Raw genomic sequence first — 21,342 nt, 5'->3', positions numbered from 1 at the left:
AAAGCAGAACGAATTGTTTGCATTCGGGTGATCCCTTCAATAGTTTGAAAAGCTAATCAAGAGACATTTCTCAAGACATTTTATTACATAAGACAATTTTTTTTCTCGAAAGCAATTAATAAGCCAATAAACCTAATTCATAAATCCAGTTTTGCGTAATTGCAAAAAGTGTATTCTCATTTTTCTTCAAATTGCTCAAAATCAGATGATTATAATCTCATTTAGTCGTTAAAAGGAGCAAGTAATTAACACAAAAATGGCTAACATGAAACAGATTTGGACATAAGCTAATACATATTAGTACACTGCTTATACCTGCTTACATACCTAAACATAAGCAACTAAATGAGTCAACCAGTTATCACATTAATCAATTCCAACTAAATAGCTTTAATTTCAAATGAAAAGCAATTAATTTTCTCATAGCTTTGACCAAAAAAAAAATTCTGTTTTTGCAAAAAAAGTTGCAGCAAGAAAAAATTTTAAATAATGCAAAAAAAAAATATGGAAAAAATCAAGATTACTTAAATTGAGATTAAATCGCCAAGCACAATTGCACATTTTAATTATCAACAATTTCCATTGAAAAAATTTATGATTTTAAACTTTTTGGAAATTCAACATAATAATTAAGCTAAACGTTTGATAATTTCCTTAAACGCTTAGTGAGGCGAGACAGCGCTCAAAATATTGTGCGATATACTACAAAAGCTAATATCTTAAGTATGTATAAATATATTTTAAGCATAAAAGATATACCGACACCAAGAAGCGTAGCTAGGTTTGGACTAAACATGGGAAAAGATTTTTTATGAGACAAATTGGCGTTAGCTTCAAGTAGTCGTGACTCTATGGAGTCTTGTGTCCTGTCAGTTGTACGGAGTCTTATGTTGTGTTGGTGTTATTTCATAGTTTACCTTACTATGTTACGCAACGCCATGTTACGCTATGTTTTCTTTATTTAACATTATCTTGTTAGTCATAACAATAAATATTTTATTAAGTCACTAGCGTACCCCGCAGACGTTGTCCCACCCTGAAAAGTTGACTTCCCTTCCCTCTATCACTTTCTATATCATTGAAAAGACTACAACTTAACTACTTTTTTCCATTTCTCGTTCCTATTCCTCTCCTTTCCTTATTACCTTTATCTCCACTTCCATATCATGCAAATTCTATCTCTCACTCCCAAGCCCATTCCCACTTCCACTGCCACTCATTCTCACTCCCTCTATCATTCCCATTATCACTCTTACTTCCTCTTCCACTCTCTATGAAGTGAAGTAAAATTTGTATTTCGTTCCCACTCTGACTCCTGCCCCCGCTTTCACAGCCTCTACCTCTTCCACCAAATTAGCTCCTATATGGAATCTATATACCACACATTTTGCCGTTCTTTGCCTTCATCATTACCACCGTTATCTCAGTTTTTTAGTTACTTCTGTCTTCGTACTTTTATCTCTTCTCTTATCTTGTACATTTAACCCTTACTTACTTACTTAATTGGCGCTTAACCGTTTAAGCGGTTATGGCCGTCCAACAAGGCGCGCCAGTCGCTTCTTCTCTCTGCCAACCGCCGCCAATTAATCACACCTAGGGAGTTTAAATCGTTTTCCACCTGGTCCTTCCAACGGAGTAGGGGGCCTCTACCTCTGCTCCTCACCTTCCCTATATTTTCTTGTTTTTTTCAATAACCCTTTTATTCTTCTTTCTTCCCTTTCACCATAGCAATCACTCTTTTAGTTTATTACTGGCCTCCACACTATTTTGTTTTTCATTTCCGCAGGCACCTCTTTCTTCTTCTTTCCTTTTCCTTTAATTTTTGATGTACATTTGCTGCTGCTTTATTTTCCTTTCCATTTCCCCTGTACACCCTTTTCATACCTTTTCCTTTATTACCCTTTTCCTGTTCCATTACGTTTTCCTTCCTTTCATTCTCTCTTTTGTTTTCCTTCCTTCTGACTCCCCCAACAACTTTCACTTTTCTCTCCCTTTCCTCAATGTTTTTCTTGTTCTTCTATCTCCTTCTCATTTGAAATCAATTTCCTCTTTTCATCTTACTTGTCCTTCCGCCACCTTCTCATTATCAACCACTTCCCTCTTAACATATTTATACTCTCAGCTCTTATTTTCATGAATTGGTTTATGTACACTCACTGCATCTGTCTAGCTGTTATGCAGAGATATGCAAGGACATTCACTGTTGGTAAGCTAGCTGGACGTGTACTGAACTTTTGGATAGCTTCTTTAGTGACAGGAAATTTCTTTGACCGTTAAAGAGGTTTATAGGCTATAAGAGAGCATTATATTTTGCGCCTCTTGTCGTGGTATTTATTGAGTATAACGGAATGTGTGCATCCTAAGCTAAATTTTTATCGTAATAACTAGATCTTTGTATGGTCCGTCATAGAGAAGTTTTCCTAACAAGATCTCAAGAAGCTACCTTAACTTTCAATGGGATCTTTCAGATGCTGAATATAAATTACACTTCCTGATGGTTTTGGGATATATAAATCCCGCAAACTCGGCTAATAACATCTTCAGCGATACCTCAAAACAGGCACTTAGTTCAGGGAGTACCAGAATAGAGAAAGAAAACGCACGCTAAAGTTCTTCCCTTTTCATCGAAATAAAGGAGCCTCTAATCTCTTTGGATCTGAATCTCAAAAGTTATCGCACCAATTATAAAATAATAAAAAAATGTAAGTTAAACGGTTTTATTGAAAACAATACTTACATTAAGTAAGAAACTATTTTATAAGGAGTGTGATGACTAGTTCCTAGGACCTACCTAATTATTTTCTAGCTTTTAGTGTTATATTACTTAATGTAAGCATTGTTTTCAATAAAACCGTTTAGCTTAAAAATTTTTTATACCCAGCTGTACTTGTACACAGGGTATTATAACTTTGATTGGATAACGGTTGGTTGTACAGGCATAAAGGAATCGAGATAGATATAGACTTCCATATATCAAAATCATCAGTATCGAAAAAAAATTTGATTGGGCCATTTCCGTCCGTCTGTCCGTCCGTCCGTCTGTCCGTTAAAATGATAACTTAAGTAAATATTGTGATATCTTCACCAAATTTGGTACACGAGCTTATCTGAACCCAGAATAGATTGGTATTGAAAATGAGGGAAATCGGATGATAACCACGCCCACTTTTTATAATTATAACATTTTGGAAAACACAAAAAACCTGATTATTTAGTAAATAATACATCTATAATGTTGAATTTGACGTGTCGACTGATATTGAGACTCTTGAAAAAAAAATTTGAAAAAAAAATTTTTTTAATTGGCGTGCCACCGCCCACTTGTGATAAAATAAATTTTACAAATATTATTAATCATAGATCAAAAATCATTAAACCTATCGTAACAAAATGCGGCGGAGGGGTTGCCTTTACTATAAGGAATGCTTTTATATAAAAGATTTTTAAAAGGACGAATAAAATAAGCTATATCTTTGCAAAAAAGAGCTTTATATCAATGGTATTTCATTTCCCAAGTGGATTTATAACAATAAATAGGATAAAATCCAAATTTAAAAAATAGGCGTGGCAACGCCCCTTTTATGAGTAAGCAATTTTCTATGTTTCGAGAGCCGTAATTCGGAGAAAAATTAGTTCAGAATAGAACCATATGTATATGTATTATTGCGCAGCCTTGTAACACTATTAAGCATACAAAACAAACAACAACAGCATTTCAAGTGTACAGCTGGGTTTGTAATGTTCGGTTTCACCCGAACTTAGACTTCCTTGCATGCTTTTTAATTAATTTATTTTCAAGTTTTTAGTCTTTATTTAATTGCCTATAATTTCTGATTCTATTTAGTTCATTTTTAGTGACTCATTACTACAAGGACTCTTTCCTGACAATTTGTTACAATCTAAGTCCTCAATACATAATCCTTCCTAAAACTTTACTAGTCTTTGCGCCACGTATGCTTGTCCATCCTCGAACTTGAAAGTATTTTAATGTCATTTCTGCCGGACTATATGTAATATGTGTTCCAAATATGAGCCAAATCGGACCACAAATACGATTTTTTTAAATATTTCGATCCATGCGCCACCTATCGGAGTTTGTTTTCTTATTATTGCATTGTCATCGGATTCTGAACTATATTCCATGTTTCAAGCTTGTAGCTTATCGGGAAGTTACGTAAATTTTAATTACAAAATTCGGCCGGTCGGCCGCTGCACAGACTCAAGCTAAATAAAGTCGTTTAAAAATAGGAACCCCCCTAGGTAACTATGTTGATCCCGCGTATACGCCCATGGCAAGATACAAACCTGTGGTATGTACATATGTATATTTATACTCCTCTTAACAGTATTAACTTTTATTTTCTGAACATTATTACAACAACATTTTATGACCAATTTTGTTACGGTTTCTAATGAACACGAATTGTTACACGTACCCGAAAAAAACAAAAAAAATTTTAGTGTAGTTTTAGTAGCAGCATAGCATTGCGTCCACCAAATGTACCCACTCATGTGCATGCAACACAACTTAGTTGCAGTAACAATCACTTATGGCTGTCTCTAGCTAAAGACAGTGATCCAAAAATATATAAAAGAGCAAAGTTTGTTAAAGTAAAATTTCATAGAAATTTGTGGAACGAAAGCAAAAGTGGAAATTATTGTTTTTTTTTTTTGTATACAATAACTGTACATGCATATATGCCACCACTCACTCGCGTTATGTGACTTTGTGGCATGCCACATACTCGTAATGGTCGTTTTGTTACAGCGAATAGCCACGGTTAAAAAGTGAAAACGGGCAACTTTCTTTTTTTTTTGTGGCTCAACATTTCAAGAGAAAAAGTTCACAAAAGTCAACAAACATTTTTTTTTTATTGATCGATCATGCTTGTTTCGGCGATTTAATGTTTATAACAAGTGGGTCGTATGGGTCGTTTCAATTGTTGGTACTACATGAGTCGAATTTAGAGTTTGGTCAATGCATGTGAAATACCTACATTAGAAGGGTAGAGGAATTAAATAAAGTGAGAATCAAGTACAACAAACGATAATGAACTTTTTATACAGGATATTTTTAACTAAGAATCGTGCAGTAGAGAAACACCCTCGTTTTAGAACTCGAGTGATTATTTCATTCCTTTGGTTTACAGAAGAAAGCGACGCAGCACTCGGCCGCCTTATCTAAGAACCAGCAGGGAACAAATTTATATCAGCCCAAGAATTACCACTCCGTCAGCACATAACAAGAACCAAACATTCTTAGTCATCAACAGATCTTTACAAAGCTTTGATAAAATAGTTCAGTAACAATTCACTTAGACAGAAAATATAAACTTAATTTTGCTACACATCCGAATTTATTTTGTTTAAATAACTAACATTACTTATTATAGATAAGGGGAGACCTCTTTAGATAGAGGTTCTGGGGGCGAAATTGGGCATATGTGTTTAAGTAATAACTTTTGAATTCGATATATTTTGGCAAAACCTCTTCTTATAGTGATCCTATATGTGAGGAAGATGGATAGGGTGGAAAGAGATGAAGAGGGCAAGGCAGAAAGTGGTGATGATAAGTAAAAAAGTGTAGGTTATCAAAAAGCAGAGTTAATTCCTTAAGTCGGCAATAGAAACAAAATAGACGGGCAAACAAGGAAGAGAAGGGTAAAAAAAGAGGTACCGGGAAGAGATAAGGAGGGAGAGAGAGCATGCAGAAAAAATAGTACAAAAACAAGATGAAAATAATGAGGAAGGTGAATCAGTGAATTTAAAAGGAGGTGTGAGAAGGTGTGATGGAAAAAAGGGGAAGAGGGAAGGGAAAGCGGAAAAATGGTAGGCAGTGAAAAAGGATGAGATGGGAAGACGGCAATAGCAATAAGAAAATTAAGCTCGTCGGTAATTAAAAGGATAAGGACGAACGAGTGAAAGAGGAATCGGAAAGGATAGGAATGCTTCTTGGCATATACTAGAATCTTTCTTGGACCTATACCATTTGCTGCATCTAGATCTGACAGCTGTATCACTTCTAATAACTGGAGTTTTAGTCTGGCAAGCGCAGGGCATGATCACGAAACGTGCTCGAACGTTTCCTCCCTCAATCTCCACTTCCTAAATCTGCTATCACAAGCCTAATTTAAAGACATGTGACGTCAGAAGGCAGTGTCCTGTCAGAAAACCCGTCATGAGTCTAAAGTCCTTTTTATACTCAGTTGAGCAGAGCTCACAGAGTATATTAACTTTGATTGGATAACGGTTGGTTATACAGGTATAAAGGAATCGAGATAGATATAGACTTCCATATATCAAAATCATCAGTATCGAAAAAAAAAAATTCGAATGAGCCATGTCCGTCCGTTCGTCCGTCCGTCCGTCTGTCCGTTAACACGATAACTTGAGTAAATTTTGAGGTATCATGATAAAATTGGGTATGTAGGTTCCTGAGCACTCATCTCAGGTCGCTGTTTAAAATGAACGATATCGGACAATAACCACGCCCACTTTTTCGATATCGAAAATTTCAAAAAATCGAAAAAGTGCGATAATTCATTACCAAATACGGATTAAGCGATGAAACTTGGTAGGTGACTTGAACTTATGACGCAGAATTGAAAACTAGTAAAATTTTGGACAATGGGCGTGGCACCGCCCACTTTTAAAAGAAGGTAATTTAGAAGTTTTGCAAGCTCTAATTTGGCAGTCGTTGAAGATATCATGATGAAATTGGGCAGAAACGTTACTCTTATTACTATATGTCTGCTTAATAAAAATTAGCAAAATCGGAGAACGACCACGACCACTTTTAAAAAAAAAAATTTTTTTAATTCAAATTTTAAAAGAAAATTTAATATCTTTACAGTATATAAGTAAATTATGTCAACATTCAACTTCAGTAATGATATGGTGCAACAAAATATAAAAATAAAAGAAAATTTCAAAATGTGCGTGGCTCCGCCCTTTTTCATTTAATTTGTCTAGGATACTTTTAATGCCATAAGTCGAACAAAAATTTACCAATCCTTCTTAAATTTGGTGGGGGCATAGATTCTATGACGGTAACTGTTTTCTGTGTAAAAGGGCGAAATCGGTGGAAGCCACGCCCAGTTTTTTTACACAGCCATTACAGCGGCTGAATGGTTATAGCAGCGGCGCCTAAACGTTGCCGATGAAGGAATTTAGCAGTTCCCGAAATGGATCTATACAACGAGCTTTGGCAGTTGTCTAAATTTTTTCTTTCTTCTATTCTAATTTAAAAATTTTTTCAATTAAGAAAAAATGTATCATAACAATAATAATGATAAAAAATTATTGTTAGGCCTTGAGCTCGATTCGAACCCGCGATCTTAAATTCAGTAGGCCGATATAACAACAAAAATTGAAATTATTTCGATTAGCTTTCAGAAGCATTCCGGAACTATATTCTTAAAATTTTTGGATTATTTTCGGAATAATTTCGAAGCTATTTCGAGATACCTTCTGGCTATATACGGATTATTTTGTAAGTAAATGCTCCCAAAAGTTGAAATTTGATTGGATCTTTCGGCAAGATTGACTCACTTTTATAATTTATGGTTAATGCTTCACTCGTGTTCCACATGAATTTTGTTGTTAACTTGAAAAGAACCCAGTTTTTGGGATGATTACAGGATTATTTCAAGATTATTCGGGATAATTTCTTCAGGATACGATCTTTCCGAACTTTGGGATTATTCGCATAACATTCTTCCCGCTGCAAGTATTTTTTTTAAATCTTTAGACTTCAGGCCCAAAACAATAATATTTTCAATGTGGGTAAAAATATAGTTCCAATAAATTTCGAGAAGTGGGCAATACAGAATGTGTTAACTTAAGTGAAAGTTAATTTACTGATTATTTAACCAACTATAACTTTTTTAAGTTGGCTCTTCGAATAACACCCAAAGTGTCTCGTGTAATAAGTCGCACAACTTCTGCAGAAACTTGGCTCTACACACAGTCGTTACGTCATGGGCGCAAGGTAAGGTCTATGCCTCAGCATAAGAACTTTATTCTTTAGAAATGAGTTTTTGTGGATTCCCGGTAGTTGGATTCAGGATTTCAGCATATACATACACATATATATTTGGCTTTAAAAACGTTGGAGATTATTTAACGTCGTCCGAAAATAGCAACAGTTACTAACACCACATGCTCTGCTGTGATAAAGTCGACAAATCCCAGTCATAGGCAGTTTGGATAAAGGAGGAGTGTTCTTTTTTTTGCGATATAAAATTTTATCAGAAATCAGCACGAAAATCTTCGCTTATATCTAACCATACAGATTTTATTTTTATTGGCCCATTTATACTCCCGTTCACTCACCTGATCCGGTCGTAAACCTGGCGGTACCCATGTATATTCCTCCAACGCACAACCACTATCATCGTCCGATTGCGAATTTCGTTGGAACTCCAGTTGTTGCTGATGATGTTGGTGTTGATGATAAGCAGCTGTTTTATAGTTGGCCGTACGCAGCGGTGATGAAATCGAACTCAGCGGCAGAGATGGCGGAGGTGCCTGGCAACGACGTTGTAATGGCGCTATAAAATGTTGTGGAGTTGTGCTATTACTGCTGCCGCCACCGTTGCTGGTGCTACTCGATGAAGCTTCCAAATTGCTGGCCGTTGTTGGTGTAGGTGTGGCGGCTGTAGAAGAGGTGGGTGTGGCACGATCTAAATTGTTTGATAGTATTGTTGTTGTTGTTGGTAATGTTACATTTTGTGTATGATGCAACTCTGATGTTAACTGTTGCTGCACTGGTAGGGCGTTTATTGTTTGTTGCTGTTGTTGTTGTGCCAATGTAGCTTCTGGTTGCAGTTGCTCATATTCAGGTAAATGTCCACCACCACCAGTCGCTTCCAATTGCAGCAATTCACTTTCGGTTTGTGTATAATAATTTGTGGGTTGTTGCATTGTGACTTCGAGCAATAATTTTTGATGGACTAACGAACGATGCAGGGACGGAGGTGAGCACGAGTTCGAAGTGCTGGAATGAAAGAGAAAGTTGAAGGGCAGGAATTAGACAGCTGTTTATTGTTTATTTACGCAGATACTTATAACTAAATTATTTAAAAGTATTAAGCTTAATGAAGTCATAAAGATTGGATTTTGACTTGGCAAAATATGTTCCAAAGGGTTTCTGAAAAAAAAAAAAACTTAGCAAGATTTTAAGTTTCGAGGAAACTTCCTTCCAACTTTGCATCATTACATTCATAAAGTCTTTGAAATTAAATTTTAAAAAGATCTTTCATCTGATATATCTGAGTTGGAGAACATTTTTCAAGATCAAATCTCTACCGCAAGAAGGTTTCCAAAATTTTCGATCACTAAAAACTCGTCAAAGTCTATTAGAGTAGCGGACTTGTGGTTGATAAGAGCAACACATCCAACCTGATAGAACTACGAAACGCTTTGACATCGAGACTTGGCTTTTAAGCTATGTAATTTTAAATCGTCCTCTTGAGCACAGCATCTTCATTGAGTGTGCGATTAGATGTGCAGTAATACTTTTTGGGCCGCTATCCGGCCTTTAAGCAGCAGGTTGAGGAGGTTATTTGCAACGTAATAATAAAACAAGCGAGAGTTTAACTTTGACCTTAATCCTAATGTTGTGGAAAGAGGAAATATCTTTTTATAACTAAAGTAAGAAGGAAAGACGATTCTATCGAGATCTATCTTAGATACCCTTTGTTTTGAAGAGGATTACAAATAACGAGATGTTATGTAAAACTCAGCTGCAAATATCTTTGAACCACGTACAAAAATACTTGGAACATCGATACAATCTTGTTTCACTCTATCAGAATTTCAATTGTAGATAGTGCGTTACATTAGAGGCCTTGCGAGGAGAGGGATTTTATCACCCCTAGACTACACTTAGGGCTGGACTAGCTCTTGGAACAATGATATGGGAGATTCCCATGTCTGAATGACATCATCATCAGGTCAAGAGTGCAATGAAGTTTTATCGATGGTTAACGAAATATTCATGCCCTCGGGTAGGACTAAGGCTGACAGAGTGGAAGCTATAGTAGCATTCAATTTTAAAACAGCGTTACCGTATTCTGAAAAAATTAGAGACCCACATTTAGTGGAAAATATCTGAAATAGGCATTGATTGTAAGACTTAGGGCGTCTCTACACGTGTAAATTTTTCGGTATATTTCTAGACTTTCCAGGCAGATATGAATTTAGTACGGGCTCGAGAACACACATTTACAGCATCCCGGACTTGACTCACGGCAAATAGAAATAATAGTTTATCTTCCACTGTTGGCTTTTAAGCTTAGGACATAGCCCTACTATGTAGCTAATTGACTTGTCGGTGTCCGACGACGCGATCCTGGTTCTAACCCGGAAAATCCCAGTGGACTTACTGGCAAGCGAAATGGCCGATCTGCATAACACTAATATCGAGCGACCATCTGAAGAAGACAAGAAAAGAGCAAGGACACAAACAATACCTAAGTGGCAAGAACGGTGGGAGGCCTCGTGTAAAGGGCGTTGGACTTTCATACTAGTTTGGAACGTAGCTCAATGGAATGAGCGGAAGCACGGCGAACTGAACTACCATCTCACGCAGATAATGAGTGGATATGGCGGTTTCAAAGAGTATTTATGGAAGCGTAGGATAGAGGAAGATCCTCATTGCCCAATGTGTACCACAGAGTTAGAAAACGCAGAACACGTCATGTTCTAATGCCCCCGTTTCCACGAAGAAAGACTCACCTTGCATGGAGTCTTTGGGGAGGAACCTACCACGAGAAATTTAGTTTCACATATGTGCAACAGGAAAGAATGCTGGACTGCAGTGAGCAAAATGGCATTTATAGTAATGACATGCCTGATGGATGTTGAGAGGGAGCGCAGAGAAATGCGCATGCGAAGCAGTGGCGATTAAATGGACACTCAGAGCAAATAGCGGGAACCTGGACGCAGGGCCAACAGTAGGCTCTTAAAAAATAAGAAATATGGAACGCCACCCTGAAGTAATGCGAAAGTGGTGCCGGGGTGGGCGACGGTTCCAGAACGGGGCTGTTTTTTAGTCTACGGACACACGGTTGCTGCGACGGCAGCAATTATGGTGCATTAGGCATTTTTCAGCCTCCCCGCAAAAACAAAAAAAAAAAAAAAAAAAAAAAAAAGCTAATTGACTTAGCCCTTTGCACGCATGCATTTCATGTATTTTAATAAAGCTGTTTCTTTACTGCTGGGTGCTTGCCGCAGCAAAGCTGTGAATTAATAAGCTAGTAATGAGGTAACACAGAGACTCCGGTTTTACTCAGAGATTCTAAAAGAAGAAACACGCTGCGACTCTGATTGTCCATAAGAAGATGAACTAAACGACGAAGCAATTCCCGGCTGTGGCGCCAATAGATCGCAGAAATTCCTAACCGAAGATGTTTACTGAAACTTTGTAGTCTGAAGGAAGGAAACTGCTTAATGTCATGGACAGATAACGCCGGGTGAACCAAATAAACTTCAGGGTGAACCAAATAAACGAGTACGGCCTCCCTCATTCCCATGAGGTGGTTGCCCATATACCATGCCACAAAGTGGTAAATAGAAATGAGTAAAAAAGTCTTAAAATAATAATGGCAGCGGCTGAAGAGCTCATATATTTATCTATAAATCCATCTAAAAAAGATATTCAAATACCTGTAACAGCGCCTGTAAATATATAATATGGATTTCGAGTTTTTGAGCCGGTTTGGCTCGCTCTGAGTTGTGTTACCATTCCTGTCTGCAAAGTCTTGAAGGTGTGCCATGTGTCCCTGCTTGCAAAATCAATTGTCCCAGAAATCAGAAAAGTGCCACATGTTTTTGTTGTGCTTTTGCATATAAAGACACTCCCGCAAGCTTTTGAAGAGTGTTATGTTTACTGATGCTCGTTTGCCACTATGGTACCAGTCCGACCACCTCGGATACAATTTGAAATGACCACGATGAACTTTCGAGGTCATAGCACCCACATATCCTATTTCTTTAAAATACTTCGGAACGTAATTGCTTGGCCTTCTAAAATTGTGTGTGATAGATTCATACTTGTAACATTAATCGCCCTGAGCAGGGGAGATGGGAAATTAGGTTGAAGAACCTGTGAGGATATAATGCATTGTATTGCACTTAACAATGCTATGTTTAGCCTAGGGATTCAAGGGTAGATACGCGCAATACAAAGCTTTATAGCTTCAAAGCCTGCGCAACACAATTGTCAACCTCACCTACGCGAGGAGAATCCTGTTACAAATATGAGTGTATCATACTGATACTTAGCAGGCGAGGCTCTCGCGACCGCAAGTCCCTCATGGAATTAGAAGTGGGGAGGGCGGGATGGTTGGGCTAATACCGTGCTCTGTTATCGGAATATACCGGATCTAAATCCGGCAAAGGACCATCAAAATCGATAATCCCCGAAGCCTTGGGGAGTGTCCTTATGGCTACAACAACAAAAACAACAGGTTAAGCCCTCCCTACAAAACAATTACATATTGTCATTATTAGAGTTGCAGTATGTTACTTTTAACAGTCACTGCTCCTACATAGCTGACCTCTCATAACCTGAAAGTTTTCCTGATCTAGTCATCGCCGAAGTCTTCTTATCGGCGCAGTCTTCTAATTAATTCAAGCATAACCAGATTAACATAATGAAAATGCATATCACGAATATTTGAAAGTAGAAAGTTTAATGTAAGCGAAATTAGAATTTTCTACGATCGTTATGATATTTCCTCTGTTTTTGTTGTTGTTACCATTGAACGCAGACGTCTCAGTTGCTAGTTTTGAATTTCACATGTTGCATGCAACATAAAACTACGCCCAATGTGGTAGCCTATCACCATAAATGGATAAAAACCAGTAATCGCATTTGTCGAAATTTAAAAATGGACATGTTTACGATGCAAATGAAACATTCTGTTTTCCTCTTTATTAGATAGCATTGTGATTATGACTTTATATATGTACATGTATAGGTGCGCATGCAGCTATGTTAGAAAATTCCAGTATTTTTGCTGGTGAAGTGATATGGCGCATGAGCTGCAACCAATGCCACTTACACGCACTGACCCAACAAGAAATACAAATGGATATGCACAAATATTTATATGAAAATATGTTCAAAGATAAATGTCTATTTATTATATTAAGAGTAATACTATTTTCACACACACGGCTTATTGAATAATAAAGGCAGTTTTCTACATTAAGGCTCTTATTGAGCTCAATCTTTCCTACAAAATATGAATCTATAATTATTTCATTAGTGACTAATCGAATGCCTAATGAAATCAAAAGCCCAATGCAACTCTGTTGGCAGCGTTCCGCTTCTTAGTTTTTGGTGTGTTCAGGGCTAAAAAATGTCGTTTGTCAAAGTAAATGTCATTGTCTGTCATATAAAATAAAAAAAAATAAATTTAAAGCACGATAACCTCCGAAGAGATCTAAGGCCGAGCTTCTCTTCCAATTTGCGTCGTGCTCCTATTGATTTTCCATACAAATCGGCCGGACGGGACCTACATGTTTTATGCCGACTCCGAACGGCATCTGCAAGGCAGATGAGTTTTCACTGAGAGCTTTTCATGGCAGAAATACACCCGGAGCGCTTGCCAAACACTGCCGAGGGGCGACCCCGCTTAGAAATATTTTCTTCTAATTGAAACATCTTATTTCTAAAATTTTGATGTAACTTTGCCGGGGTGTGAACCCAGGGCATACAGTGTGGTAGGCGGAGCATGCTACCATCACACCACGGTGGCCGCTGTCTGTCATATAGCATTGTCATTTCATTCGCTTGACATTTCATCCTTCATACTAATCGAGCAAATACTTCTGTGTGAAAGCAAAAAATTTACGATTTCATTAGAATGTGAAATGAGATCATTGAGTTTCTGTGTGAAAACAGTATAAGAATGTGTTCAAAATATTTGTCTGTATGTTTGCATATTTGAACCTGCATCACCCAAAAATGTATATACATTTTTAGCAGGAAGATTTTTTTGTTGTGTGTGGACATCACGGTATGGGGTTAACCTGAATAGAAGCGTATTTAAGTATAGGTAAGCGTAAGCGTAGTCTTTGGAAGTGGTATGCTGTATAGGGTGTACGGAATATAAGCGTACTGTAGTCACTTCACTGTAGCGTAATGTGTGAACAATAGCGTAGTTGGGTTTATATGAGCGAAATCGGACAGCAAATGCAGGCAAGTCAAGCAAAGTAAAGTAAGGGAAGGAAGAGAAACGGAAAGGAACCAAAAAAAAAGGAGTTGAGAGGAAACGAAAACCAAGCCCGGAGCCGGAACCGAGATCGGATGATGTTTTGTCAATATTTTCTAGGATTTATCAGGTGTTTTATCGAGAAGCTATCGATTTGTAGTTAAAAAGTTATTATTATCGAAAAGATATCGATTTGCTATCTAAAAGTTGTCAATTTTGACAATTTGTTTTCGAAGAGTTCAAGATTATTTATCGAAAAGTTATTGACATTATATCAAATAACTGTCACTTTTTTAACAGAAATTTATCAATTTTGTATCAAAAAAGTATCGATTTGATATCGTAAATTTATCGAATTGCCATCAAAAAAATATCGATTTGTTATCAAGAGTTTATCCATTTAATATCGAAAAGTGCAAGATTTGTTATGAAAGGTTATCAATTACTTATCGAAAAGTTATCGATATATCATCAAAAATGTATCGATATATTGTCGATTGAAGTTCTACCAATTTTTTATCGGCGTGTTATGAACTTATTATCGTGCGTATAGTACGAGCAATGGTTATCAATGAGAGTCATGTGATGCTTACTATCCACAAGACTATCGCATACAATTATGCTTCCTATAATCTGCTAATTGCAGTGGCTAATACTCTATACATGGCGATGAAGCATATATTTGTGACAAGAGCTGCCACGAAATATTCGATTTATATAGCATAAATGGAAATATAAATTTCTATCTGATGTAAAATGTCGCATTCTTCCCTCAAATTCTCTTGATGGTGAACGGGTTATTACGTAAACTTGTCTTCATTTTTCTAGGTACTTGTAACTTTGAACAAATGATGTACAATGAATTTGGCTAAAAGATAACATGATCGAAAAGGCATCTGGAAACTGTGGATTGAGAAACAATACATGGCGGATACATATTTTGAACAAGTTTTCTCGTTACTTCGAACCGATTAAATTTTTTTTTATTCCAAACTACTGCTACACTGATAGTATTCTTCTTTCAAATATAGTTTCTGGTCGATTCAAGTACGGGTAGTGTTATTTTAAAATTAATCAAAATGGAATACTAAACTTAATATCTCCGTATGCTGGCATAGATTTCCCTACAGGGTGTTTGCCAACTTCGAAAGCTTGCGTGCTTTTGGTTAATTTGTTTTTGGTCAGTGACGCGCCATGAAACACGAGTAATTGAGCAGTGAAGCAAGTGAAGTAAGCTGCTGTAGTTGGTCAACTGATATGGTGGCTAGAATAGCATACAAGTTGGCGCAAAAATGCTATCAAAGCGTTATTAAAATGCTTGCTTTATATTTTTTGTAGCTTAAAAGCAGTGTAGGTATGTGTTGTTAACTTTCTCCTATGTGGTATGCTGCATATTATTTAAAAAACATTTTTCTTTGAATTTAAATTTAAATTTTGCTCTAATTTATGTGCAATTTTTGATCTCTCTTTCCTTCATGCCTACGTATCTAAGTAAAGCGCCTGCCCAAATCTTCATGATTAGATGCAAAATTTGTTAGTTCATTAATCTGGTCAAATTAGATTTGTATTACTTTGGTACGTTGCCTGAGTTAATGAATGGGCGTTATAAAAAATTGGTATGAGATTTATAAAATACATACCTACGCTTGTATGTATATATTGGATATAGAAATGAAACTTAATACAAAAGGAAAGTAATTAAACATTTTCTATAATTTGATTTTAGGCCATCGAATGCGAGCTTCCAATCTCAGGTCTCCCTTTCACTTTTTATCAGCAACCTTCTGCTACTTTAATATAAAATTACAAACACATAAGCAAATGGTATATTTGTATTATATGACATGTAATTAATTGCTATCAATATTTATATACCTCAATGATGTTTTCAGTAATTAAGTCTGCAATTTTAATTCAAACAGTTAATCGTTTAAGATACGCTTAATGACGGTCGATAAAAATTTAATAAAGAAATAAAAAATATTATTGTTAATGAATTAAAAATTAGTTAACACATAAAATGTCATTATTCAAAGCTGATTTAACGACTAATATTAATAAATAAAGTAATGAAAAATTAAGATAAAAAACAAAAAATATGCAAGTAGAAAGGTCACAATAGCCATAATATCAATATGTATTATAAGGTTACGTATTTCAGGGGGAAATTACATTGGTGGGACCTACATGCTTTACCGCCAACTTCGAACGGCATCTGCAGGGGCAAAAACATCGTTTTCAGAAGCCTTTCAACGCAGAAGCACGCTTGAAGGGCTTGCTTAACTAGTGTCAAGAACCCTCTCGTTTAGAAACATTTAGTAAAATATTTTGATCACTTGAACTTGAGACCTTCGATATGGTAGATCAGCATACTCCCTCTATACCATGGATGCCGCTAGGCATATATTTGCCTCAAAATTTGAGTTAAACACAAACGCTGCTTTACGCATGCGCATAGTTTTTTTTTTTTTGGCTATCATTTACATACTGAAAATCTGTTGAAACAAATCGCTGTTGTTTACATCGGCTTTCACTCATTCGATTCTTCTATAATTTCACTCCAATCATCGATTTTTGCCATACGAAAATCGACGAATTTGCTATTGGATTTGCTTACCTTTCGCTTTTGAAAATAAAGGCAATTTTAGCAATGATATGGCAGTATGAAATATTTAAAGTGAGATAATAATAAAAAGCAACAAAGAAACAAGCATAACATAATGCAACCCCAGCGGGTTAGGGGTATCAGAATATACCCACGGTAGGTATGCCTGTCGTAAGAGGCGACTAAAATTCAAAATTGGATTCAAGGGGTTGTGTAGCGCAACCCTTTCAAGGGGTTGCCAGCGCAATATATAGCTTCTCCAACCCAACTGTCCACCTCACCTACCCGTGGCAATCCTGTTTCATTAACAGCAGAGGCTCTGGCGACCCCAAGTTCCTCATGGAACTAGGGGCGGGGAGGGTGGTATGGACTAGAAGGTTTAATATGGTCATATAAATCGTTCCCGAGATGTTCGAGCTAGTACCTTAATGGTGCTTTGTTACCGGAACGTACCGGATCTATATCCGGCAAAGGACCATTAACTTCGATAAAACTCCCCGAAGGCTTATCGTTAATACAACAACATAAAATAACAAAACACCACATAACACAACAAAGCATGACATAATATACCATAACATTACACAACCCAACATAAAATAACATATCATAGCTATTTCATAACATAACATAACATAACATAGCATAACATTACTTAAAATAACTTAACATATGCAACAGAACATAACATGACAGAAGAGATTGGCATATTGACATCACTGCACCATCGCGATTTGGATTGTGGATGCTACGCCAAAGTTGTGAGCCGTTTTATCGGGAAAGGATACGTCCGTGTTACTGTGAAAAATACCACCATAGTCAGCTGTTGCTTGAAGACGAAATGAGAGAGCTAACTGATAACCTGACTTTAGCGGCAAATTTTAACACAAGATCAGTTGAATAGGGAATACGCAAAGTTATACCCGTCGAAGGTTGGCTCTTGAGATGATAGCCACTGTCGGTCTGACCGTACTCAACATTAATACGACGCCGTCTTACCGACGGCCGGTCTTTGGATTCTCGATCACAGTTATAACCTTGTTTTCAGAAATCCCGCTTTCAACCGCTACTGGTTGGTGAATAAAAGAGGACATAACTGATAGCGATTTTCCACCTCAGCTAGCCCGGTCAAATGCATATACCGAACATGAGGCGTAAATCATTGGCATAGGACGCATTCAAGGTCAACGCTACCATGTTTCCGCATCGGTACTGGAGGATGGCCGATGAATGACCAACAGTACCAACGAGGCGGATAAATCGGTTGAAAAAATAATGCCTGCGTCACGTTTGCACGGTTTCTATGCCATGGAGAGGAGCGTAGAAGGGGAAAAGAAAGTATATTGGTGGAACGTTGAAATCGCGGAGTATAGGAAAATAAACCACAGGACGCTGAGGCTAGCGAACCAAGCGAGTGGGAGAGCGAAGAAAGCTATCAGCGCTGCCGTCAAACAAAGGAGACTTATATGCTGGAAATAGCTTCGCGCGGAAGTGGATAGGGATCCCTGGCGACAAGGATATAGTAAAGTAATGAAAAAATTAAACTTGAAACCCAGTAAAAACCCAAGAACCTACCGGAATGCCTTTGAAGGCAAATCGGCGAGTAGCAGAAATCTGCACAGAACTTTTGTTGCACATGTATAACAAATGTTTCGAATTAAGAATTTTACCCATCAGATAGTGGGCAGCACAGCACGGTTCACCAAACAAGGACTCCATATTAAAGAATAGACTTTACAATCGCTGTAAATTCCTAATGAGAGGGAGAGAGAAATACATGCACAAAGTACCGCAGAGGCCTTCCACCCTTTCTTCGCCACGTTAAGCTTCCACGACCGCTTACTGTCTAGAATGATACCTAGATATTTTGTGGAAGGATTCTCCTGCAAGGTCACCCTTTATAGCTTAGGCCTGATCTAATTTGAGACATTGTACCTCTTAGTAAATAAACTCATGTCCATCTTCTCCACGTTGGCTGTCAACCCGACATTACATAGGCAGGCATGAATATCCCGAAGCGCCCGATTCATCAAATAGCTATCTGTGGAATGCCAGTTACGGCTATTTCTGTAAATATGGGTAAGGTTGTAAGCCTGAAGTAAGCGGTACTGCATTAAATTAAACGATGTACGCTACAATTTATTCGAATGCTAGAACTTCGCTCAACTGCGAACGCTGGAAGAAGAGATACTTGGCGACCTATCTTTGGCAGTATCATGTCATATCATTTGAGGTATCGAATGCAACAGAAGTAACTTTGCCCTCACCCCCACCAAACCTTCAGAAAAAACGAAGCCATTAATCGGGAAGACGACAAGAATTCAATATAGGAGAACTCAAAACAGCCTGGACAGAGTTGGCATTTAGAAGTGGAAAGTGAAAGAAAAAGTTTGAATTACTTGGTTGAATTCGCCAAAAGAAATCACCAAAATTCATTTCGTTTTCTATAAATCATCCATTTCCACTTTTCCAATTAATTTAAACGAATTTTCTCGCTACCATTCAGGTTAAAATTACATTTCATTTGACTTGTGCCACTTTTGTCAGTAATATTTCACACTTTCAACCAGTATTTTATCGTCCATTGGATTAAGGACCATAAAAACTTGTTTAATTGAATTTAAATTCCAACAAGTGAAACTGCTCTCAATTCAAAAGGCAAGTATTTTCTACAACATCATTAATTATGTTTGTTGTTGTTTTTATTATTGTTTATTCATATTTATATTCGCAAATCTTCAAAAGCATGCAAATTAATATACTTTCTAATAACAAGTTGGCCGTCTTGTTGGCGCTTAAGCCAGCGATCGAGAACAACCCGCAACGAATTCATTGCTTAACGCGTTGGCGTTTATTAACTGGGTCATGCCAGTAAACTGTCAAGAGCTTATGCCTAATTCGCTACAATGACAGGCATATGTACATATGTATGTGGAAATATGTAAACAAAATAAACAGATGTTTAATACATTCTTATGTGCATTAAAATATGAATTTTATATAAATTTTGTTTTTATTTAGGCAACAGCCCCATCAGCTGACTGTCAAATTAATGCAGCTAATTGTCAAACAGCGCATTTAATTTCCACATTTTTATTACACTGAAAGAAAAAGACTGGTAAAATCAATCCAAATACGGATCAATTCAACCGAAATTTCTGTTAATTTTTATACTCAGTTGAGCAGAGCTCACAGAGTATATTAACTTTGATTGGATAATGGTTGGTTGTACAGGTATAAAGGAATCGAGATAGATATAGACATCCATATATCAAAATCTCAGTATCGAAAAAAAATGTGATTGAGCCATGTCCGTCCGTCCGTCCGCTTTTCCGTCTGTCCGTTAACACAATAACTTGAGTAAATTTTGAGGTATCTTGATGAAATTTGGTATATAGGTTCCGGGGCACTCATCTTAGATCACTATTTAAAATGAACGATATTGGACTATAACCACGCCCACTTTTTCGATATCGAAAATTTCGAAAATCGAAAAAATGCGATAATTCATTGCCAAAGACGGATAAAGCGATTAAAGTTGGTAGGTGCGTTGACCTTATGACGCAAAATAGAAAATTAGTAAAATTTTGGGCAATGGGTGCGGCACCGCCCACTTTTAAAAGAGGGTAATTTAAAAGTTTTGCATTCTGTAATTTGGCAGTCATTGAAGATATCATGATGAAATTTGGCAGGAACGTTACTACTACTGTATATGTGCTAAACAAAAATTAGCAAAATCGGATGAAGAACACGCCCACTTAAAAAAAAAATTTTTTTTAAGTCAAATTTTAACAAAAAATTTAATATCTTTACTGTATATAAGTAAATTATGTCAACATTCAACTCCAGTAATGATATGGTGCAACAAAATACAAAACTAAAATAAAATTTCAAAATGGGCGTGGCTCCGCCTTTTTCATTTAGTTTGTCTAGAATACTTTTAATGCCATAAGTCGAACAAAAATTTACCAATCCTTGTGAAATTTGGTAGGGGTTTAGATTCTAGGACGGTAACTTATTTCTGTGAAAAAGGGCGAAATCGGTTGAAGCCACGCCCTGTTTTTATACACAGTCGACCGTCTGTCCTTCCGCTCGGCCGTTAACACGATAACTTGAGCAAAGCCGATATATCTTTACAAAACTTAGTCCACGTACTTATCTGAACTCACTTTATCCTGGTATAAAAATGGCCTAAATCCGACTATAACCACGCCCACTTTTTCGATATCGAAAATTACGAAAAATGAAAAAAATACCATAATTCTATACCAAATACGAAAAAAGGGATGAAACATGGTGATTGGATAGGTCTTTCAACGCAAAATATAACTTTGGAAAAAACTTTGTAAAATGGGTGTGACATATTAAGTAGAAGAAAATGAATGAGTTCTGCAGGGCGAAATCAAAACTGTTCGTGGTATTACATATATAAATAAATTAGCGGTACCTGACAGATGATGTTCTGGGTCACCCTGTTCCACATTTTGGTCGATATCTCGAAAACGCCTTCAC

At 36.9% G+C, this 21,342-nt stretch overlaps 1 protein-coding gene across 1 annotated transcript in view; it reads right to left on the bottom strand.

Annotated features, from left to right (window-relative positions):
- Positions 1–21,342, bottom strand: part of esn (espinas) — a 158,026-nt gene that overhangs the window by 52,191 nt on the left and 84,493 nt on the right. Inside the window, exon 2 of the mRNA XM_067776072.1 lies at positions 8,335–8,998. Coding sequence (XP_067632173.1) covers positions 8,335–8,998 — 664 coding nt within the window. The remainder of the gene's footprint in view (positions 1–8,334; positions 8,999–21,342) is intronic.

The sequence above is a fragment of the Eurosta solidaginis genome, chromosome 3, assembly GCF_040869045.1.
Source record: "Eurosta solidaginis isolate ZX-2024a chromosome 3, ASM4086904v1, whole genome shotgun sequence".
Taxonomy (NCBI): domain Eukaryota; kingdom Metazoa; phylum Arthropoda; class Insecta; order Diptera; family Tephritidae; genus Eurosta; species Eurosta solidaginis.
Note: the sequence above shows the minus strand (reverse complement) of the source record. Positions and strands in the feature narration are given on the sequence as shown.